This window comes from Prinia subflava, chromosome 13 (assembly GCF_021018805.1).
Source record: "Prinia subflava isolate CZ2003 ecotype Zambia chromosome 13, Cam_Psub_1.2, whole genome shotgun sequence".
In the NCBI taxonomy this organism is placed as follows: domain Eukaryota; kingdom Metazoa; phylum Chordata; class Aves; order Passeriformes; family Cisticolidae; genus Prinia; species Prinia subflava.
The window spans coordinates 16,646,638-16,671,589 of record NC_086259.1 but is presented as its reverse complement, the minus strand read 5'-3'; the positions used below and the strand labels follow the sequence as shown (position 1 = coordinate 16,671,589).

General features: G+C 41.9%; 2 protein-coding genes across 2 annotated transcripts; one reads left to right on the top strand and one right to left on the bottom strand.

The window, feature by feature from the left end:
- The first annotated feature begins 710 nt into the window (after positions 1–710).
- GCSH (glycine cleavage system protein H) lies at positions 711–7,679 on the top strand. Its single transcript, XM_063411082.1, has 5 exons — positions 711–871; positions 4,198–4,277; positions 5,277–5,340; positions 6,876–7,007; positions 7,550–7,679. The coding sequence occupies exons 1-5, from the start codon at positions 751–753 to the stop codon at positions 7,645–7,647; spliced, it is 495 nt and encodes a 164-aa protein (XP_063267152.1). The 5' UTR covers positions 711–750; the 3' UTR covers positions 7,648–7,679.
- Positions 7,680–10,542: 2,863 nt separating this feature from the next.
- On the bottom strand, positions 10,543–20,832 carry PPP1R3E (protein phosphatase 1 regulatory subunit 3E). The gene has a single exon (XM_063411081.1). The coding sequence runs from the start codon at positions 20,688–20,690 to the stop codon at positions 19,731–19,733; it is 960 nt and encodes a 319-aa protein (XP_063267151.1). The 5' UTR covers positions 20,691–20,832; the 3' UTR covers positions 10,543–19,730.
- Positions 20,833–24,952: the final 4,120 nt, after the last annotated feature.

Sequence of the window (24,952 nt, the reverse complement as noted above, 5' to 3'; positions counted from 1 at the left end):
AAACCCCTGGCGTCTTGGAGTCTGGCTTAACCAGGTGGCTTTGTGGATTCAAGGAGATATACAATGGTCTCGCTTGACCAGGGTAGATTCAAGGAGATATGCACGGTCTGGAGTGACCAGGGTGGTTTCAAGGAGATATGTATCTTTCCCTCTGAAACATCCAAGAGGGGTTTTTAGTATGGCTTGTTGTAATTGTTCTCTCTGTGTAGAAACCTCTGGGTTATCTTCTCTTTGCTCTTGAGCTAAGGACAATACCTTACACACAATTCTTACTTAGATTCAATGTTAAAAACTACATTTACTACATTATTTAAATGTTAATATTGCATAACTTTTCTACCTAGCATATTACATATAGTAAATATCTGCGTAGAGCCACACACCCAATATGCCTTTTTCACATCACCCTCAAAGTGCTGCCGGCGCGTTATTCTGCAGTAATAGCTAAGAAATAGCGGTGACCCTAAGGCGAAACGTCCCACGTGCACTTGCTGTAGTCTTGGCGCCTGTATTTATTTAATAAACACCGAGCGGCTGTTGCACTGTTTGGCTCACTCCCCTCCGTCTCCGCCGAGGCGGCGCACGGAACATGGCGGCTCCCTCAGGCCGCCCGGTGCCCGCGGCCGCCGGGGCGCGGGGCCGAGCCCGGGCCGCCCCTCAGGGCCCGCGGGTCCCCGGGGCCACCGCCGGCCCCGCCCCGCCGCCATCGCCGCCTCCCGCCGGCGCCGCCCGCGCCCGCCCCCGGCAAAGATGGCGTGGCGAGCGCTGCGGCGGGTCGGGCCGGTGCTGGCGCCGCGCTGCCCTCGCCTCCCGCTGCCGCCGCGGGGGCCCGCGGCCCGCAGGCTGGGCACCAGCTCGCTGCTGCTGTCCGGTGAGTGGCGGCCCGAGGGAGGGAGGTGCGCGGCGGGCGGGCGGGACGGCGGCCCGGTGCTGCCGGGAGGGTGGCCAGGGTGGGCTGCGGGGGTTCGCCCCTGTCTCGCCTGCGGGGGAGCCCCCGCCAGCCGGGGCTGGGTGTGCGGGGCGGCCGGAGCGCGGGTCCCGCTGGCGGCCGCGGGCGGCAGCCGCTCTCTGTCCCGCTGTCCCTCTGTCCCTCTGTCCCTCTGTCCCTCCCTCCTCCCCTGCCTCCCGCCGTGCCGTGTCCCGGCGGCCCCTCGCAGCGCGATGCTGCAGCCGCCCGGAGCCCCCCGGTGTCGGCGGGGCCCGGGGAGCCTCGCAAGATGGCTGAGCCCCCGAGGGGCCCTCACCTGTCCCCGGGCGCTGCTGGCACTCCGAGCCCGCTCCCACAGGAGCAGCTTCACCTCCGGTAGTTGGCCAAGATAGTTTTAACTTCGTCTCCACACTGTAGTTTTGAGCGGCTCAGTCCCCTCTGGTCCCAGAAGGATGCTTCGCAGAGTGGGCCGAGCGGGGAGCGCACGCAGCTTGCCCAGCATAGCGGATCGCTTTTCCCGGCGTTGCCGCTTGCAATCAGCTGGATGTTGGCCCCGAGGAGCATCAGCAGCACAAGAAGGGGGCAGGGGTGGGGGTCTGGCCCAGGTAGAACCAGAGCAGGGTCTGGTGTGGGCACCCAGAGAGACCCAGCCGGGCTCGCAGGGCCCGGAGCCGCTCTGGGCTGCACAGGTTTGGCAGGGGATCATTGGACTCGTGCATCATTGCTTGCTGTGATTTTGCATTTGATGTAGGTAATTCTTAAAGCATCTACTGCTGTCAAAGCTCTCTTTGAATGGAAGTTTCCCACGACAGTCTGAAAGACACAATCTGTGGTACTCTAGCAAACAGAAGTGTTTAAAAAGTAGGCGAGAAGAGGAGGAGAAGGTGCGGTAAAAGTAATGACTGCCACTGAGAAGAGCACATCCATTTCTTTCTGGACAAACCTACCTGTTTGATTCTGCTGCAAGTGAAAGAAATAATATTTATTGTTCATTACTTGCAAACTGAGTCAAGATGTAAACTTTTTTTCACTATTCTGGTCAATGTACCCATTGTTTTTCTATACATCTCTTGAAGGAATAAAAAACAGTGCTTTTGTTTGAGACAGAGAGAAAAACTTTTGTATGCCTCTTTGTGGAGGTGTGAGTTCACTCTTTAAGTATGTCTGAAATATTTAATAGAGGCAGGTCACACTAAATGAAGGGCTGAGTTCTGAATGTGCTAGTTAAGCTGAAACCAAAGTCCTGTTGAAATGAATGAAGCTGGAATAAATTCAGCTGTTCTTCTGTAAAAAAATGCAGAGAGAGATTTGCATTGACATTTCATATTCCTTTAGGTTGATTTATTTAATGGACTGACCACATAAGCTCAAAGTTCAAATTTTGAGATTACTTATTAACTGTCTTTAATTTGACCTTTACTTTATTTGCAGTGTTTTTAGTTGCATGCTCAGAATTTTTTTGTTGTGAATTTGGTTTTTTGTTGTTTTGATTTTTGGTTGGTTGGTTGGTTTTATTTTTTGGGTTTTTTTTTTTTGTCCTGCAAGAAAGTCATGTGCTCTTCTAACTCTTCAGAACATTTCACTGCTGTGTTCCAAACTGGTGTGAAAATCTTCTGGTTTTTTATTAGCCTTGCTTTATAAAGCAATTCTATACAGTGTTATTATCCCGAATAAAAATGTACTGGTTGGCTTCTTTGTGCCATGTGTAACATCACTAATGTTCAGCTTGGGTCTGAGATTTGTCAATTGTCATTCTCCTTCTTACAGTTCATTACCCATTTCCAATAGAATCCCCATGGGTTTAACATCTTGACCCGAAATTATTTGAGACATTTAAGATCTGTTCATGTGAGATTTTTTGTAGTTATAAATTGTGCTAGATGAAATTCTGTGGATTTTTGACTGATAATTCATGGGAAAATACTTCATATTTACAGTTTACTCATGTTTGTTTGTGTACTTGCACTGTACTTGCAAACCCACATATTGTTCTACTGAGCTCTATGAAACTTGGGCCCGATTCTAAGACAAACCATTTTATTTGAGATTTGCTACTCTTGAACTTTTCAGACACCAGAGGATCACTGCAACTGAAGAAAGTATTGACTGTCTGGAAAGATTTTAGCAGGTCTACAGCGAGCTCTTCTGTTTTCCTTCACATGCAGTTTTAGAAAATATGTAAGGATTTGCAGAAGTGTAGTTTCTCTGGTGTTTGCCATAAAGATTCCAGCCCACAGGATGAACCTGAGAGGAGAATTTCGAGCTCAAAAGGAAGGTGCAGCTGTACTACTCTGGCACTAATCACTCAGGGAGCTATTTCATAAGTTACCTTTTCCAGGTTCTACAACATCCCTTGCCTGACTGGATGGGTGCTGCAAGTAGAAAATAAAAATAAATAAATAATTTTAAAAAAGATGTAGGAAGGTATCTACAGGGAAGTTATGTAGAAGTGAGAAAACAGACATGGCAGGCTGAAAATTCCCTGAGTAAGAAAATTTCCAGGAAAATGTTAGCAAGAAAAATGTTGCTTGTTTCAGTTACTTCTTTCAAAGTTTCTCCATATGACTTTATAAAAACAATTACCTCTAATAAAGCTGTATTGAATCTTCCAGATCTAAAATGTAAGGAGAATTGTAACCTTGCTGTGAAAATACTTATCAAGGGTTTAACAGACTTATTTTAAAGTGATACAGAATAACTACTGTGTTCTTTTCACAGTAACAATATTAACAGAGGGCGAATTCTACTCAGTAGCAGTCGCCTTATTAATTTTTCCTGTATTAGTTTGCCTTAATATTAAATAGAACTGTGCCAGCTTGCACTTTGAATGAGATGCTGTAATGCTAACAGTGTTTCTAGAGTCACAAACATTCCAGCCACAATAAAGTAGTTATCAGAAATAAACACTAAATATGTTTGAAAAGCCGCCGTGCTATCACAGAAATGTGTAACTATGAGTAAAACACACATCTAAGCTTTAGATTTGCACTTCTGTTTGAAGTAGAGCTGCTCCTTTTGCTCCTGTACTTTATCAGTCTCCAGATGGTTGCACAGGAACTGATCATACTTTGGGCAGGACACCCAGTGAGCCTCTGCCCTGTCACTGAACATTTTCTATGCTTAAGTTGCATGTGCTGGTTAAAATATTTTCCAAGAAAAGCGAACAAACTTATTGAAAAACCCGGTAATTTAAGCCTGCAAATGTGTTACTGTATTTAAACAAGCAACATGTCACTTCTTTCTGAAATGTCAAGTTTGTTTCCTTTCAGCCCGCAAATTCACAGACAAGCACGAATGGATATCTGTGGAAAATGGCATTGGAACAGTAGGAATCAGCAATTTTGCGCAGGTATTGATCCCTCCCCCCTTGCTCAGGTCTGCAATATTTATTTATGCCTATCTGCTCTGTCCTTGCTCTTTGGACATTTACGGTTTTTTATTGTTTTAATTGCATATGCAACACACTGATTTTTTGGACCTGGGTCTATCACGTTATTTGTGCCACCTCAGCATTCTGATAAGGTCTTAATGGCTTCAGATTGAGCCTGTGGAGAGCTGAATTTGGTGAGAAACCTCAATGTTGAGGTCTAAGCCTGAGCAGTTCATGGTGTGTGAAGAGGACACCGTGTACATTTTTAGGTCAAATTTCCTTTGAACACAAAAATGGTGAAATCTCTCTGGCTATAGAGCAGTTATGAACAGATTTACAGCATGGCATATATTTCTTACCCTAGGACAGGAATTCCTTTGGATTTTTTGTTCTCATGAAGGGACTTGATTTGGAATAGTCACAGGCAAATTCTGGGCTGTATGTGAAACTTAAAAAAAGAATGGGACATGCTCTCAATAAATAGAATTAATGTTTCTCAGGACAAGCAGCATTTCTTTTAATCTCATATTTCTGTCAATAACTGTACTACTCTCTGGTCTTGTGTGATATAGAGTACATGTGTCAGGGAAGAGTTTAGCCAACTCTTACCGTGATAAGGGTCTCAATTAAGTCAGTAAGGACACACTGTGTGCTAACAGCTCTCTGTGGCTGATGCTAAAACGATCAGCAGATGTTATTCCTCATTCACCAGAAGAAATCTGCATATAAACTGAGCCTGAGGGCTATTAGCACTGTAATAGAGAAACAATAATTTGGTATTTGGGGCATGATAACACAACAGTTTATTCATATTAAGTGTTTGCTAAGAAAAAGTGAAAAATATGTCATCTGTAAAGAATGAGAACAATATTTAGAGACAAAGAATACTTACATGCAGATTCTAGAGTTACTGTATCAGTTCTCTCCTATGTGTAGTTTTGTTAATGCATGCTCTGATGCTTTTGTTTTTCTTTTAAGGAAGCATTAGGAGATGTTGTTTACTGTAGTCTTCCAGAAGTTGGGACAAAATTGAGTAAACACGGTAAGTTTCAGTCCTAGTTGCTCTTGAAGTGATTATTCTACTCATCCCACTCTTCCTTTGCAAAGACAGATTTTCTGAAATAATATTCATGGTTATTAATACCATTATAAATCTTCTGGCTACAAGACAAATTCAGGTATTTTTACAAGAGGCAGTTTTAATGTAAAATTCTCACTGTGCTTAGCAGCAGAAAATACTTGCTTTCAAAACTGAAGAAATTTATTCAAAAATAAAGTATTTAAAATATTTTTTTAACAATTTTATCTACACTCTATTTTTAAAATATTTATTCTTTGACTTGGACTTGCAAGTGTTTATTTATAATTTTTCAGTTATGCACTTTGTGAGCTGCATGATGGGAAACTTGTAATTGGTATCAAGCTCTAATTTTTCTACAGATATAGAGACTCAGTAATTTTGGGGTATTAAATGTAATCACAGGGGTTTTGTTCATTAGTGATGTACAAATTATTACATTCCTCATCATTCAATAATGTAACTTTTCCTGTTGAAGAAAGTGAACATTACCAGGTAGAAATGCAAAGCCTTTCCCTGTATTAACATGGAGAGCTGTCTCGGTAGTACATGAAGAAAAGATTGTCATTATCTTCAGACAATTTTTAAAAAAGGAATGGGAGTTTATGAGCTAAAGCAGAAGGCCTTTCTTCTGCCATCCTTCCTGTGGAATAGATCCCTATCAAACTGTTTGGGCCAAATCTATTACACTGAATGCTGACTGTTACACAAAAGGTCTCTCTGTGTAGGATTTTAATTAACCAATTTGTAGTTTTGCTTTATTTGAGGGAATTTCATTTCCATTTAAGTTCTTCTCTTTTCTACCCATTCTGGCCTCAGCCTAATTCTAAGCTTTCCCAGAACAAGTTGTTCTCAGATCCCTTGTGCTGGTGCCTATCTACTCTTCTGACAGCTCCCTGTTCCTTCAGCCTCTGTCTTGTTTGCTTGTGGCTGGGAGCTGCTCTGGACTAACATTGCTGCAGGAACCATTTCCATAACTCCCCACAAAACAGGAAAAAGGGAAGAGCTGCTGGCTGCTTCTGAATACTAATGTGTGTTTCCCAGTGAGTGCAAATATAGCACTTGATAGTGTTTCTGAAGGAAAAATGGGATTGCTGAAATTGTGGCTGTGTTGATTTTGTAACCAAATTAGAAATAAAAAGGTTTAAATTGTAGATAAAAGGCATATTTGGGTCTCTTGAAGCAAGATCTGGGTGTTGTTCCTTTTAAGTCAGGATCATATGTGCTATGGGGCTTTAGGCAAAGGATTAACCAAATGTAAGGAATTCCTGTCCCTTCTGTAGTAGCCAGCTGGCACAAATTCCCCAGAATTCAAGAGCATAAACATCTAATTTAATACTTCTGATCCTTTTCATAAAGTGGGTGACTTCAATCTGTTTTCTTGCTCCAGATCAAGACATTTCTTCACTGGTTGGGTCATCACCAGAATGTCTGAGTGAACAAATGGAAGCACTTTGTGTTTTCCCCTTAGAAACATTCAATCCTCTTCTCTGTTTCAGATGAGTTTGGGGCTTTGGAAAGTGTGAAAGCTGCTAGTGAACTCTACTCCCCTCTCTCAGGAGAAGTGACTGAGATTAATGCTGCCCTTGCAGATAATCCAGGGCTTGTCAATAAATCCTGTTATCAAGATGGTAAGATGTCACTGTTATCTTTCAATAATGAATACTATGTGGATTCTTGCTACTACAAATGGCTCTGCAGTTCTTGTTCTTCCAGTTTAATGGTGTGGAGACTTAAATGGAATATACTGAATATAGTTCAAGCCCAGTAAAATTTAACATAAAAGCATTTATCACAGTGTCATCTTTGAACAGCCATTTTAAAACATGTTATTTTCAGATATACACTGTGGCTGAATTTAAATCTATTTGCCTTGACTACTTTTCTGGGTTTTGGATCTTGTAAGAGTTCATGATACTGAGAGGTCAGGTCCTTTATTCTTTCAGCCAGCACTAAATTACACAACTGCTCTGACTCAAAAACCCATTTCTTATGATGAGTTGGTTGTTCAATTTTTAAACATTGAAATGTTGTTCTGTCTGCACAAAAACCTGGCTGATTCTCCAGTGATCCAAGGCTGGTTGTTCCTGCTGGGAGTGCTTTCCTAAGGCAGTACCATGAATGAATTGTTCTCATAGGATATTACCAATTCTTTTTAATTCCCTAACTACAGGTTGGCTTATCAAGATGACTGTGGCAAACCCTGCTGAACTTGATGAACTGATGACTGAAGATGCCTATGAGAAATACATAAAATCCATTGAGGACTGAGCTGGAATAATGAAATAAATTCATATAAAATATCTCAGTGTAGTTTGTCATCAATTAAGGAAATATTGGATATCCAGTTTTGGCAACTTGAAAAACACCACTCAAGATCACATATACAAGATTATAAATAATTACACTGATAAATGTGTTTCACATCTGAGTACCTGTGAGGGTTTTTTATTTTGTTGTCTGATTCATGTAACTTCAGATGTTATCTGTAATATTTTGGGAAGCAAAATTCACTTGCTAAAATATTTAGTTCCATAGATTCATTTGACATCAAATTCAATAACAGCAGCCTTAATATGGCAATTTTGTCGTAGGCACATGACTGTTCTCATAACCTGGACTACAGTTTTCCCTGAAATACTTTTTGCAAAGATGATACCAAAAAAGGAGAAGCCATATCAACTACCCCACTGTGTGATTTTTATTCCTTTAAAGAACCTTTTTTTTTTTTTTTTAACGTATAATCAAGTAGTCCTGTCTAGGCAGGAGGGATGGGCCTTCCTCTTTCTGTGCTTTCTGCAGAGATTGTTTATCAAGGTTCCACAGTGGATTATTTAGGCTGTATTTTTGTCTAGTAAACACTACCTAAGTCACAAGTAATTAAGGAATTAATTTTACATCTTTTGCCTGGCACTTGTGGTGATTTCAGCAGAGCAGGTACTTGTGGAAATCATGTCATCAGCAATAGTTTAACATATCTTGTATCCATGTGTGTCTGTATTTATGATCCAGTACCTGCTTACCTACTCTAATGACATCTGAAGTTTTGGGACTGAACCCAAAACTTCCCCTTTGCAAACCAGGGAACTAAAGCAGCTGATTCCATTAGATTTAATATTTAATGAATCCACAAATGTGAACTCAAAGTTGATGTGATATCTAATGGTAAAGTGGAGTTGTACACACCTGCACTTTAGGAAAACACAATAGTACAGCAGAGTTTTGGTCTAAAACTTTTTTCCACAATTTAAAAATGGTTGTTAACAGCTAAGCACAAAATGGGAACAAACCCCAGCAATTTAGGCTGATCTAAGAGGAAGCAGGGGAAATGCTTAATTCATGTAAGATGACTTAAAGCAAAGTTCATATTCCTTTGAAAGTTCCTTCTTTCTAAAGGGATGTGGATCACAGACCTTCTAAAGTGCCTCAATACACTGCTGGTAATACAGAAACCTTTCTAATGTATAAAAAGAGGGTTTCTTTTGTGATCTGAATGAATGTCAAAGTAATTGCTTTGGTAGTTTCTGGGTTTAAATCCTAGGAGCAAACTTTTGCTGCACGAGTCACACATCAAAGCCCTGCCAAGAGAGGATCCACTGTGTGTTTAAGATGGTTTCATCTTCTCCACAGGTGTTAAACTGCAAAATGAGGAAGAAGAAAGAGGGAGTTTGACTGTTTTCCACAGGAGTTCTATCTTGGCAGTGGTTGATAAACAAAAGGCTGTTTTAAACCCACTGTAAATGTTTGAAAAGCTCTCAGTACTTATCCATTATTCACAGTTCTGTGCAGTATTTATTGTGACAACATTCAGGGCTCTGAGGGCTGGGAGCTTGGTCCTGGCCTCTTACAATCCCCCCGGCCTCAATTTGAGCCTTTTACCCCCTGTGCGTTTCGGATAGGAAAGAGAAAGTTTGTTTCAAATGCAGCAAGTGCAGGCAAATTGAGGTAGGAACACAGGAAAATGTTTTCATTTGATACTGTTTCTTTCAGGCCCTTCATTCTTTGCAGTGTAATACCTGACCCTTGTTGATCTCCCCGCAGAGGTTAGTCCAGAGCACTGTAAGAAGTTTTTATACCCTTTTCCCTTAAAATGTTTGTTTTCTTTTATTTTGATCAATAAAATCGTAATTTCTGTAATGACTTAGGGAACCTGGACAACAAAAAACTGGCAAACCTCATCTCTCCTCAAACTTTGCCCATTTTAACTGTATTAGCAGTTTACATACATCAGTGTGGATAAATTACATGGTGTACAGGTGGAAAAGTGATGTTCTGTTGCTTAAAGAGGAGGATCAAGAACATCTCTATCCCTAATTCTTTTAAAATTGTATACAACTTTAAAGTGACTTATTCCTTTAAAATGGGAACAATAGTGCTTTGTTCCCACAACAGTGGGAATAAGATGTTGGTGGGTGTTTTTTTTTTCCCCCATGTGGTTTATGCCAAGAGCTGTGGTGTTCTGCAGTTTAGGACAAATTATGTCTATTGGACCAAATATTTTTATACCTTTTTACAATTCACTCAACTACCTGAGTTATGCTGCCAAAATAATGAGTTCTTCCTTGTTTGATGTTTGCTCCCCAAGCAGAGCTCTGAGCATCTCATCACTAAGTTCAGCAGCAGAGCATCAGGCACTGGTTGAAGCCTGCAAGAGCAGGAATGCAGCACTTGCTGACACAAATCCACAATGAATGTCTTTATCAGCATAAAAAGATGGAGTGAATGTGCATTACCTTTGGTCTGTGACACGATTTTAAACACTTTTGTATAAATTGTTGGGAAAACTTGTTCACCAGTGTGTTCTCCTACAGAAAATTAATAAAAGGAGATGATTTCTTACAAAAATAATTACCTTATCTGTGACCTCTTAAGTCCTGATCCTGAGCTTAAGAACTTAACAATTACAATTAGAGGATAATTTATATACATTAGAGCTTCAATAGAGAGATTTGGTTTACAGCAAGTTATAATCCCACAACCAATAATTACATCTCTGTATCTCCTGGGGGTCAATTTATATCATCACCTTTCTTTGTGCCAACACTTCCTCACTGTTCCACAAGTACCAAACCCTTTAGCTCCCCAATCATCTATCTTACTAATAGAAGCTAAACATGGAACTAAGTTTTTCAATCTGTATTTTATTTTCCAAGATTTTAACATCAGTGCCCAAAAGCTTGAATACCTTACATTTTGTTTGTTTTTCAGCCAATGGAGTGCTGCATCTCTCTGTGAATCTTGTACTTGCATATAAATAGAAATTGTGTAATTTTTACTTCTTACTAGTGAGAGAGAGAAAAAAAATCAATGTTTAAAAGAACTAAAATACATCAAAACACTGCCAAGTGTTTTGATGAGCATAAAGAAAGGGCAATGTCAGCTTCACTGTCATTAAATTAGCAGTGAGACAATCTGCTAAGCAGCTCTGATTAGAATTGCAGCAAATCTCAGTATCCAATGCTTGCCTGAACTGGTGTCTGCAGACAAGTGATGTTCTGTGGCTAAGGATCCTCTCTCCTTTTCCTTCAGACTGATAGGTTGGGAATCTAAAATATCCCTGCAGAAATGGTTCCCGTCACTGAGTTTTAATCTTCCACCCTGACACAGAAAGGATTCATCTCCAGCCCAGTGAATAAATGGAACTGCAGCAATCACTCAGCCTCTGGGCACACGAGGCTCTGCTGTGATGTGAGGAGATCACACAGCAAAGAGGCAAAGGGAACTGCACCCGCACTAAATATTCTGCAGAAGAGAAAGAAACCCTAAGAATATCGCAGAATTATTTAATAAACTCAGGTCACCAGTGGGGGAAAAAATGCTTCAGGTCGCAAACGGTGCTGTGACTGCAATGAAAAATAGGAATTATCGCACAAATCCACCACACGGTGGCACTCGGAACCTCGAGGCCGGGGCAGGGAGCTCCCAGGGCCGCAGGCTCAGCGCAGCTCCGGGTGCCGCTCGCCCAGGGGAACTGCGGAGCAGCGCAAGAGATGAGGACACCCTGCTCCATTGAAAAGGTTTAAAACACACAAACAATTCCTCACAGCATTGCCTGTAACAAAGAAATCAACTTAAACCTCGTTTCATTGTACCCGCCGCCGTGTGACTGAAGTGATGGAAAGCAGCCCCCTTGGGGACGCTGTTTCCAGGGACCAGGACCTCACGCCTTAAGGCAATATTAAACATCGAGCAACATCCAGTCATTGCAAATTACCACCAAGATATACTGCAGATGGCCCAGACAAATTCTGAGAGCTGCTCAGGAGTGTCCTTGATGTAATTTCTCCACTCTCCCCACACTGAGACAGTCTAAGAACAGTCCTTGGCAGGAGAATTGTCTCTGTGGTATCTGGGTTGCTCTGAGTTTGCCCCACAATATTGATGCCTCTCTCTCTTCCTGACAAAGCATAATTCAGACCTGATCTATTTTAATGCAGTACAAGTACCCTACATCCTTTGCTATTAGGCTGTTTTATTGGTCATTTGTTTATAGTGTTCAATTATTTATGCTGCTGGATGTATTCTGCTTAGAGAAGCATTTAAATGCAGGTAGGGCACTTGTACCTTTCTCTGACCATGAAAGTCAATCAAAGAGGATGAGTCTGCACTTCTCAGGACACGGGAGAGCTTCTGCTTTCTGCCATGCCTGCCTCCCTTCTGTACTGTGTGGGTCTGGATCAAGAGAAAATGACTGAATTAAGTGTTCTTGGCAATTCCTGGCTCTTCTGAGAAGCCCTCACTTGTGCCACAACTGGTAAGGCAAAGCCAGTGATAAAACTGGTGTAATATCATTATGGTACAGCTCTTTTTTTCTGCAGTGTATTACCCTCAACCACAATTATTATTATCATCATCATCAGTAGTAGAACAACTGTCTGAACACTTCATTTATTTTAACTCCTGTTAAATAATAAGACTATCTACAAAATGTAGTTCTGATTAATCATCAGAAAAATTACCCTAGTCATATATACTGTCCCATGGAAGAGTAAAAAAAAAAAAAAAAGAAAAATTAATCCAAGAACAATGTAAAACTAATCTTCATTATAATCTTCACTCAGAATTGTAATCTCATTACTTCAGATCATTCAAGTAAAACAGCAATTTTAAATTCAAAACATAGTTCTTACCACAAAGAAATCTAAATTACACTTTGTGATTCTAACTAATGCAGTCTAATATTTATGTAATGGTACCTTAAGAAAACAGTTCTGGATTCTGTAATTTATGTGGGCTAAGAGTTCCTTTTGACTTGAACAGAAAGATTAAATGGATGTTAAATGATGAAACATTCCCTCTGGAAACAAAAGAAATCTAGAGCTAATATTAATTACTGCACTCTTCCAGAGAAATACATGCACAAAAAAAATATTATTAATAAGATTGCTAGGCAAATTTTCCTGAAAGAGGATAGAAAAATAAGTTGTACCAATCACATAAGAACAAACACAGAACATTTTTTCTCCTTGTGGCTATATGGCTTTTATCTGTATTATAAAAAGGGCTTAAAAAGTGTTAAAGAAAAGCTGAAAACTGAGAAGATGCTGAGTACAATAAAGATTGAATAAAGATTGCACACTGTAACAATTCAAGAAACAAATATTTTGAAGTAGGCAATGAACAGAGAAAAAATATTTGGAAGAGAAAATATTTTTGGAGATACTCTCAGGACAGGCTGGCTGGGAAAGGTGCCCCAAATATCAGGTATGTGTCTCAGATTTGCAGGTACATCCCAACATGGGTGGAGGTTTTGGAACATCATCGCTTCAGATACCAAACAAAAAAGACATAATGGTTTGTCAATTTAAGAAAAAAGTCTGTAGTCACCACATGCTCATTATTTGTCTCATTAATCTTTAATGGCAGCTAGAAGCTACAGGTTTATAAATATCTCTTTTTCATAATTGTGACAAGCAGTGACTGGATGCAGTTTTGGTGGAAAATTTTCTGAAATACTGTAAGGCTAGGTAAATTACAAGGCATTATTAGAAAATTTTGACTTTTGGTGATATTACATTAACTTTTACAAACATTAGAAACAAACATTATTTGGTGAAATATAAACATTGCAGAAGACACTACAACCCAAAGTAATTTACTAGTCAAGTACAGAGTTAAATAACATTTTTTTTTCAGAATGAAGTCACAGTAAATCAAAGAAACAGTAAGAAAACCTGCATATTGAAGAACTCTATTCAACAGACAGAATCTCTATTTGTGTAATAACACTGCAAGGGAGGAGCTGGGTTTGTTCAAACCTCTCCAAGAACAGCAATTCTGTCACAGCAATTTTCCTGCAGTGCAACCTGGATTCTTGTCCAGATGGTGGCAGGTTTTGCACCCAGGATGCCTCTCCACGAAGGAGGCACAGGAGGTACACAAACATTTTTTATACCACAGTTTAGAAACTTGACACACGAGTAATCTGAGCCAATTTTAGTTTGACTACTTTCAATCAGCTTTAAAAACACACTTATTAGCTCTTTGTGTTTAAAAGTGTGGTATGATTTGGTTTGTTGTTTCAAGATACAGAAATACAAAAATTTTCAAACTCACAACAGTAACACAACTTTTGTCCTAAAAGGTGATAAGTGTAATGTGTGAGACTTGATTATGCAATGTTATGAAATATTGTCTTGTAATTGTTATTCAGAGGAGTTTCTTATGATTTAGTGAAGTCAGGTGGGACAAAAAAGAGCCTAAAGTTATAACACCATTTAAGACACACAGTTTCCTTAATGACACTTTAAACAGAATATTCTATACATAACACACTGATACATGAACTACACCAATCAAGTTAATCCCTATAAAAACAGGTGCACCATAGAATTGCATAGAAAGAAATCCCTGGCATTAATAGCTTGCACTGGAGACTAGGACTTTCTCCCTGCCTTTCTAGATCAAAGCACGTATGTTTTTTAAAAAGCACATCTCACACTTGACATTATTCTTAGCTATATTCTTTGGAATCACTAGGCATATGTAATTTCAAGCAATTTTTATAGTTCATGCTATTGTTTAATATCTAAAAATGAAAAATGCAAGGAAAGGATTTTCCCTGCCTTTCCCTCCAAAAATCTAATGTAAAATAATCTTCCTATGTAGCATAAAAATAAAATCAAATCTTTCTTTAACAACAGAAGCCTCAAGCAAAAGCCAGAGTGATTAATGAAGAGGATATTCACACGAGATGGGGAAACCCAGGATCAAAAATCCTTTCTGTGAGGGTGTTTTAAAACAGTATTTGTAAGATGGAAAAAGAAAACCTCCAAGCCAATGGTTTTACAGCTCAGTATCCACTCTGCTCATGGAACACCTACATTCAAGCCCATACACAGATGTAAGGAAATACTCTTACCACTTCTTTATTTTAGGGCAATTCTGTCCTACCACCTGAACCTGAGAAAACCTTCACTGAAATGGGTGTGTTTCCCTGAACATGCTTAATTTTGAAATAGACCATTGTCTTCCATTTTAAACAAAATACTGATCAGCTCTACATAAGGCCAGTGGGCTTTGTTTTACAACAATATTGACTATATTTACTTCTTGCCTTGAACTATTTATGTTGGAAAATCCTTAATTTCAGTGCTCAAAAACATTTCCATTCTGTTAAGTAATCCTTCCATTTATACCAAGCATGTGCACCTCGAGTACCTACAGGAAACAGAATTACTGAGGATTTGCCAAAAAGCCTGGCAGAACAGCTGGAAGGTAAATTAATTTACTTCAGATATTCCTTGCACTGAGCACTTTTGTTTCATGATATAAACCCTGCAGACAGATTAAATCCATCAAAAAATATTAACAGTATGCATTATGCAGCATCAGATATGTAACAGTAAAAGTTGAAAAGACCAGGTCTCCACAGACAGATTTCATAGAAAACTAGAACTTCTGGCTTCAGATAGAATATATATTTAGAATATTTGTGCAAGAGGTGAATATGTACAACAAATATATTCTGTTATATTAACTATAGTCACAATTTGTTTCTTTTTTATTTAACTACATAACTGCAGAGGTGTACTGGGAAGACATTTCTGACTGACATTTCTTCCACTGTAATATAGGAAAATATTATCAAATCCTTCTGACTGCTATAGACACACAATTTCTGGCACAGCTAAAAATGTGTCAGGAATTAGGATTATTATATTTTTGTAAAAATTTCATTTTAATGACCAGTTTGTTACTGGACTTGTGGTGGGAGAGCTAAGGAACACGTGAGCTTTATTTCTAGGAAATGCTGAAAGGCACATAAAAACTTTAATATATGATATGTTCAAAAAATGAGATTCTGAGTATTTCTGCAGGTTACTTTCCATTAAAATTAGCAGCTGCTTGCCTGTTGGCATTATGGAAAAACATTTTATGTATCTGTCAAGGGATGATGCTCATGCATGAACAGACATTTGTTCATTCAAAATACATTTGCCCCTCACATCTGCTGAAACAACTGAGTGTGCACTTACTCTGTTGTTTACTGAGATACTGAGGCACACACATTCACATCAAAAAGTTACTTGCAAATGGTAAAAGGAGAAAAAAATTAATTTACCTGAAATTATGTACATTTAGTGAAAATAAGTACAACACCTTCAGTTCCTGATTTTATGCTAATAAATAATATGTTTAGCTAGCTGAAATTCCATTTACTTAATAGTTCTCATTTGTTTTAGGATTTCTAATAATTAGGGTAAATCTCCAGAGTACTGCCACAGAAGGCATAGAATCACATGCACAACCCTACCAGTTCCAGTGTGAAGCAGCAAACATCCACATCTATCAGCCTTACAGTACAACCTGACTCGCTGTATAACTGAGCATTACAGTGCACAAAAACCAACATGGCACATTTCACAAAGCTACAGCTTTGCACCAGGAATGACAGACACATTTTACACCTAGAGACATAAGCAATGAATAATGCACTTACAAGTGAAGCACAGGACCTAAGGATTATTGCTTTACCTAAACCATCACTTGGAAAGGGAGGTGGCATGGACCCCATTCATGCATAGAAAACCATTTTTTTCCAGAAACAAATTGGCTGGAAAATTTTCAGGTATTTTACTTGGCTTGTGGAAGTTTTATTTTTTGAACAATATTCTTTAGAAATACAATTTTAAAAAGATGTTTTGCCCCAAATCCCAATAAGATTATTGGTGTCCTGCCAACTTGACCCCCTGCAACACAGGTTTTCTCCTCAAAGTCATTGTTTATGAATTATATAAATATCATTTGATATTTCTATTTCATCTCCACTTACCACAATGCTTCTAACAAGTATTACAGTATTATAGATGGGCTCAGATTGAAAGCTAATGGATTGAAAACTACATGAATGCTGCCAGTGGAAAAAGCCATTCCCAGCCACTGAACTGAACTTGTGTTTGCAAATGTGAATAAACCTTTCTTGGAAATAAATTCATGTGACAGAAGTGCAGATGTGTAATCAAAGTAGTGCAGCTTTGGCATATGCTACTGATATTTCTATGAAGCACCTCAATCTCCTTCCACAAATTCATCAATAGCATTCTCTGGCTGGGTGCAGCCTTCCCTTTCCAGGCATTACAACAGAGCTGTCTCTAAATCTTCCACAAGACCACATCTTTTACTGTACTTGCACATATCTCATCAACAATCTCTGATCAAGCCTTATCAAGTTACTCACAAAATTTAGGCTGAGGTCAGGATTAACTGCTTGAAAGCTCAGGAGACTGTTTTGCAAAACACTCTCCTGGTATGCTACAACTTCAAAAGGTTGAATATCCAGATTTGTGTTTGGCAAAGGTGGCCATAAATAAAAGAACAATAATATCTGAACAGTATTATAAAGCCATAGCCCAATTCTACCTGTAAAATTCCAACCAAGAACAACAGTAAGTACACCTAAGTCATGACCAAAAATAAAGTGAAATACAACCACCTCCTTGTGCACTTGATTCAGGTACATCCACTTAGGTAATCCAAATTGAAAGTGTTTAAGCCACAGCTGCTAGAAGGAGATGTCAAATTTCTTTTTAGAGATTTTTAGAGAATTTTTGGAGACCTACACATGCAGCATAAATCAAACGACAATAAAGACTGCCAATCACTGGAAAATAATTTTGGAGTTCTAGAACTGCTCAGTGTTAAAAAAGTTTTTTTAGCACTGTCTGTGTTTTTTAAAGCCATTGAAACAAAAACCAGGAAATCCTGTTAAAACTTCATAAGCGAAATTGCAGCATCAGTTGATCTAAAATGCATAGAAACTACTTTTGTCTCCAAGCATTTTCATTAGTCCACACAACTGCTGTTGGTTCACTCTGTCAGTTAAAAAGGCCAAGCTTTGGAAAGCTACAACACATAAATAAATGATGGTTTGCTGTATTTCTACCAGATTTCAAAGTGCTTTCAAATGGAGACAAGTCCTTTTCCTTCTCTCCAGTATTAAGGCTCTTATAAAATGTAAAGTCCAACTAAAAGACACTTGGGCTTGCTTTATCAAATACACCACTTAATGTGTTTTAATCATTAACATTTTAAGACCCTAACTGTGCAATTCTAGCTTTATAAATGTGTTCCAGTAACTTATAGGATTACTGTATTACAAGATGGGGATGTTAATATACTAAAATGTGAAATACTCAGTAGATGCTGACAGTGTATTTCTGTTAAATTTGGTTTCACTAAAAGCACAGGGATTAGAACTGACTGGGAAATTAAAACCAAGCTACCAATACTACAGAAAGCAGTCTTGCTGTTACTTCCATTAAATCTGAACCAGTAATCTACAGAAATGAAATTAAATTCTCTTTTCCCATTGAGTTTCCAGACCTCTTTTTTTCCCCCAGAATTTATAAGTTTAATTGTTCTGACTGAATCAAACCCTCAGGAGACAAAACTGTTCTCAATTCTCACCAGAGTCAAAAGGTTCTGTGAGAACTCATTATTCCAGACATTACTCAAGCTGCTTGGGGCACTTAACCCCTTCAAGAAACAAAAAGCAGTTTAAAAATCACATTTCATCCCAAAACAACCTACACAAAATCCAAACCCTAAAGCCCTGATCTTACAGCCCTTCACAACCAGAAAATCACACTGACATGGTTTTACCACTCTCACAAGTTATATTTGCAGAGGCCCCTCTCCAGCAAACACATCCATGCCTCAATCCTGGGAAATTAGCACCCACATTTAGCACCAGCACAACCTGTATGCAGCTGAACTCCTGAAAAAGCATGCTTTAAAATGAAAATGCTTTGTTTAGTGCTAATATAATTTAAAACACACCTTTGAAGGCAGCAGTCAGTATGCTGTGTGATTTTGATTGATTTACTTTTATATGGCAAGGCAGAACTTTCTTTGATTTGTCTGATTAGACCTCACCATTTTTGGGAAATCCATCACTTACTGAAATTATTATGAAGAATTTGGAGCAGGAAATTCAGAAAGCAGGCTCCTGCACTGATACTGTTCAATTAAACTGTTAACAGAAATAGAAATGAAGGTGTTGCTCGTGATGCAGACTGGAATTACAGATTCAATGCTTGCCGTCTCTCGCTCCTTGGTGCAATTCCACAACTTTCCTGAACACAAGCAGCTTTGTGGGACCAGTCCTACTGAAACGAACACCAGATCCTGACAAAATTTTCCATCAACATACCACACGAATTCTAAACCAAAACACTTTCTTTCAAAAATCCCTCAGTGAGTGGGGTTTCAAATAGGATGTGATGCTGTTTTTTCTCTATTACTGAATACCCGAAATAGGGTTCAAAAGTTTAAAAAAAAAAAAAAATCTTAGCTTGAAATCGAGCACTTTCACTGCATAATGAAACACAGCTACGCCTGGGGGCATCCGCACTTTTGTCTTTTTGGGTTCAAAACAGATCTGTGCCTTAGCCTGCACTATCAGGCCCTTGACCCCGCTAACAGAGCGGGTCAGCGAGGCGCTGAGGGCGGATCCGGGCTTTGCTTGAGCCGGATTAGGCAAATAGGACGGAGGGATGCCCTGTGGCAGTGTAACCTGCTGAGGTGACAGCAGCTCAGCCTGACCTCCGGGGCCGGGAGGATGTGCACTCACCTGCGGATCCCGGCAAACCCCGCACATTCCCGGCCGGCAGCCGCCGCTTTGGTGGAAGCCACGGTGCCCGGGACTCTGAGGGGGAACCCGCGCCCGGCCTCCCTGCCCACACCCCGTGAGCGCCTGGGAGGCGAGCCAGGGCTCCCCCGGCCCCGCTAGTGACACAGAAAACACAAATCACCCCTCTGTAAACAGAACTCGGCAGAACTCCGGGCACGGGGAGGGCGCCGAGCCCCCGGGAGGGCCCCCCCGACCCTGCGCGGGCTCCGCGCTGCCCCCGTCAGATGAAGTGGATCCAGGCAGAGCTGTCGGGGTCCTGCGGGGGCCCTGCGGAGGGCGGGACGCGCTGCCGGCCCCGCAGCCGGTAGTTCTTGCCCTCGTTGTTGTCCCAGTACTCGGCGCCGGCCACGCGGTAGCGGACGGCGAACTCCAGCGCGGTGTCGGCGGCGGCGGCGGCGGCGCCCAGGGGCAGCAGGAAGGCGAAGCGGTCGGTGATGCCGTCGGCCGGCCCGGGCGGCTGGTACGTGGCGGCAGCCTCGGCGCAGCTGGCCCAGCCATTGAGCGTGTAGCGCACCGACACCACCTTCTCGTAGGCGAGGTTGAGGACGCGCACGGCCCCGCGGAGCCCCGTCGGCTCTGCCCGCACCCACTCCAGCCTCACCTTGTGCTGCCGCACCCGCTCCGCGAAGCCGGGGCTGGCGCCGGGCTGCGGCGGGAACAGCGGCTCCAGCAGCGGCGGCGGCGGCCCGAACAGCACCGGCTCCAGGTCGCCCAGCGCCGGCGGCTTCCTGGTCTTGAGGAGGTCGGCGGGGCGCGGCGTCGGAGGCGCGGGCAGCGGCACCCGCGGCAGGTCGGCCTCGCAGAAGAGGTGCACGGAGGTGAGCTCCAGCCCCAGCGAGTCGGCGAACCGCACGGTCTTGCGGCGCGACGGGCTCTGCTGCAGCGCGGGGCGCAGGCTGCGGTCGCCGGGCGTGGGCAGAGACTTGGCGCGGCGGCGCTGCGTGGGGCTGGGGGGCACGGCGGGCAGCGTGGGCTCCCGGCCGCGGGTCGACGGCGGCTTCTCGCCCGCCGCTTCCCGCACCACGGGCGTGGGCGCGGCGTCGCCGTCGGGGCTGCAGCCCGCCCTGCACTGCTCGGCCAGGCTGCCATAGAGACAGGCGCTGCAGCTGAAGTTCCGCGGCAGGTAGAGCCGGGGCGGCGGCCCGGGCACCGAGCTGTGCAGCGAGCCCGCCTTATCCATGGGGTGCTGGCGGGAGCGGCGGCGGTGCCGGCGGCCGGCGCGGCACCCGGGGCTCCTCCTCTCGGACCGCGGCGTGCGGATGGCGAGGCGGTTTCAGCGCCCGGTCCGCGGGCTCCGTCTCTCGCCCGGAGCCAGCGGGATGCCCTCGGCGCTGTCCAGGTCGCGGCCGGCCCCGGGGGATGCCGGCGGGTGCATGTGTGCGGGGGCGGCGGCGGGATCGCGGCGCTCCGGCCGCTGCCGCTGGTGACGTGCCGCGGTCAGGCAGCCACACACGCCCCGGGCCATCCTTCCTTCCCCATGGCTCCCACCCGCCCTGGTGCCCAACTACACCCCGCGGCTCCCCCTTCCCGCTCTTCCCAGCACCGCCACTACGCCGTCCCTCTCCTCCTCCTCGCTCTGTTCTGGGTCTTTCCTCGAGGATCTCATCCAAAAGGAGGAGGCGGGAGGGATTCCCCAGTGGAAGCATTAAAATTCATAGCGGCGCTCTCGCTCGTCCGATCCCGTTACAGAAATAGCTGCGAGAGGAAGAGGCAAAGCCGGGCTTGGGAAGATTACACGGGCCGATAAGAAACAGCTGGCTTGCAAGTTGGATCTCACAGTGTACATTTAAAGGAAGAAATCCAGCTGATCTGCTGTAATGCGTTTACAGTACATCTGCCGAATAAAATACACCTGCTGCAGTCCTGCCACGCGTCTCCATCGGGGGTAAAAGCCGAAACGCGGGGGGAATGAGTGAGTGAAACACAAACCACACTGCCTCTCTCAGAAGAGCATTTGGAAATTGCTGAGCAATATTCAAAGAAATAACACTTTAATGACAGACTCTGTGTAGCCGGTTCAAAGAGCTAAACCACCACTTCAGTAAGCCGCTTCATTCCAGACTTTCCGTAATCTGGGACTCATTTTTAATTAGTAAATGGCATTAAAAACAGTGATCCTACCATCCTGCCGGAGCCTGAGCCTGAACTGTGTTGACATGTGATTCTGATTTAGCTTCTGAGCAGGAGCTTTTTACACCTCTAGCGTTTTATCTGCAGCTTTGAGAGTGCTCCTTTGACAGTCTAGGCAGTGGAAATGCGGCTGATAAGATTAAGAATAGGACAAGTAAACCTGATAAGGACTAAGAGTAAAAAAAAAAAAGCCATCAGAACACAGGGAAAAGTTGCCCACTGTCTCAGAACAATCAGCTTTAATTCCTTTACTAATAAGTATGAAAATAATTTCTAGATTATTGCTGCTGGCTACAAAATCTTGTTAATGACAGATGATAATGATGCCCATTGGTATTAAATTTCACACCAATATGTCTCACTGTTCCACTGTCTCACATTCGCAGCCTGATCACAGGTTTTGAGAAGTCAAATAGTAACAATATAAATAAGTACATCTAAATTTATTATCCCAGAATCTTTAAATTGTCTCACTTGTCCTTTAATGCACACCATGGGAAAGATTTTTTTAGATTTCTTTCCGGGGTCTCCCTCACAGAAAAGAGCATTTCTTAGTAAAACAACATGAACTCATGGCTGAATTATTTTTTCCATATTTTCTCTCTGTCATAATGAACGTTTTCTAATGAACTAAGACTTAGTTTTGGCTGATGCTCATTTCACTTTACATCAAGTAGATTTAAAGTAGAGAGAACTTTACTTATTCCATCACTATGCAACATCTTTGCATTTTTAAACCACTGTGAAACTATCAGCACTAATAAGCTAAATTGGTTTAAACCAAATTCCACATTCAGTCAGGTCTGGATGTTTTCGTGGTATGCCAGGAAATACAACTTTGGAGTAATTTAGCTTCTGCTGTACTTTACACAATTGGGGTACCTTTGTAAAGTTTCACTTCCCCTCTTCTGGTAATGTTAGTTGCCTAACTTCTCTTATCATAAACTTGTGTAATACTATTGCTTTTTGGCTTTCTCAGGTCTCCTCTTTCCTTCCACAACCATGGCATTTCATGGAACCAAAAAACCCCAACTTCCTTCTTCTCTGGTGATTGCAGGTGAGGTAGTTCACATAACTGAGGTGAAAATACAGATTCCTCCAAAGTAGTAAGAAAAAAAGAAAAAGCATAAACCCCAAGACATTACAGTGAAAAGAAAGAAAGAAGAAAGAAAAAAACCCAGACCAACACAATAAGTTTTAGACTAGCCAGGTCAAGGCAACATGAGTTGCAGGAGCACCTCAGCCTTGTCTCAAACATTGTCACTGTGTAAACACCACCAGAATTCTCACAATGGTATTTCTCACTTTCTTCTCTCAATCCAAACATTCCCAGTAAATCTCCCTGAATCTGAGGATGCTGCTGCTTTCCTTTTACTCTTGCTCACTTGCCCAATGAGCTGTGGAAACTCTGACCCACACCTTTCACTTCTGAGGGTGTCCTTACTACCAGGCTGGTCTGCCCCTCTGATGAATTTTAAGACAAATGCAGTAAATGAAAGTCTTGAGCACTGAAATTTAACACAGATATTCCCTCAAATAGCTTGCAGCCTTCTGCATCCTTCTGTGATGTGGAAACTGTGGTTCGAGTTAAAGACAGTAAGCATCAGGCACCATTTGTAAAAGGACATTTAAAAACAAATTTTGGGTTTGCCTACTATAAATATTTGCACAGTAAATGCTGAAATCCTTAGAAGCAAGTAAGCACTACCACACACAGAAACTATGGTTTAATGTATGCAGTAGTAGGCAGCCATGCACCACCCCCTCTTGATCTTAATTTAGTTCACAAAATTTTGAGCACTGAAGTTTCAAAGCCTAATCTGTCTCTGCTTCTATAGCACTATGTTAAGGACATTTTTCAAGACTCTTTTCTAAACAATACTGTCAAAACCAAGCTGATACAGAAATCATTAGTATTGCCCTCGCTACCCCTTTTAAAGAAATACCTATCACCTTTTTACTGGAAAGTAGTATTTTTATGACAAGATAATTTTGAAGGTGCCAGCACTAAAGGAGACAGCATCCTGTAAATTCTAGAGCTATGCAGGTTTGCTCTATTACAGGACAAGAAGAGCAGAAGGTCTTACAATGCAATTATTGTTGACAGCCTTAGGAAATGGTGCTCAAGCATTGTTTTCATTCCTCCAGATTTCTCTCCCTCTGCAGATTTAAATAGCACGGTCACAGGATAAAGGGTTGTCCTAATTAACATTGTCCTAATAACATTTTGTTGACCTGTCTATGCATCTGCCAGCTGACATCAGAAACTTTAAAGACAGCCTCTTGTTTGCCTACGTGAGCTGAGTGCCCCTGACATTTCTGCCATGCCAAAGTGCATTTAAAATCCGTCTGATGCTTGGGAACTTCCAGCTAAATTAACAGAGACGTTTGGTTCAGCTTTGTTAAAAGATTTGCAAAGAAAAAGAGCTGCAGCAGAAAGTGAACGGGAGCTTTCTTCTGCTGCATTTATTGATTGTCTCGAGTCCAGGTAATCTAGGAGAAAGCAAACACCGGCGCTGGGGAGCATTAGGCAGAACTGGGATGGAACCATTAATAGGGCAGAGTGTCTGTCTGAGTGCTGGGGCTTATCCAAAGTGGCCACTGTCACATGTCCACTTTAACTTTCCAGAACAGGTTTATATTTAGCAGTGAGAACTGCAGGCAGATAAGATGCATGTAAAGGCGAAGTGCATTACGGTTACAGCAGCTTTGGAGATGGAGTTGTGACTCAGTACATGAAGTGTAAAGGTCAAATTCTCCTCTCCTTTGTGCAGCTCCTCTGAAGCTGCTGAACTATGGAGGTGTTACAGGAGAATATCACCCCTGAGTTTAATCATCTTATGTGACTACATGAATGTGACAATGGTATTTACACTTTATGCATTGCATGATACAGTTGTTCTGCATGCCTCTACTTCAAAAATACCTTCCCACACTGATGATTAATTCAGACTTTATTTATTTCCCCAAGAAAATATCTTAGTCATATCTTATGAAGCGCCAGATTAGAATTAGATAGTGTGTTTGAAGTATATATATATGTAAAAAATTAGGTATTCTGTAAAAGAACAATGGTATTGATTTCTGCATCAAATATTATCTTTACCAACTAGGTGATGCAGTCATTATCTATTAAGGTGAAAATCCTTTGATTCATAGAGTTGAATATCATCAAGGATATTTGATGTCAAACAGTGATCAGTGAGTAAATTCCAACAGGCTGAAATTCTGCTAAAGAAGAGATGTGACACCTGGAAAGGGTGTTCTGTGTTTGGGTATTGGTTTCCACAGTTTTGGTTTTGTTTTGGCTTT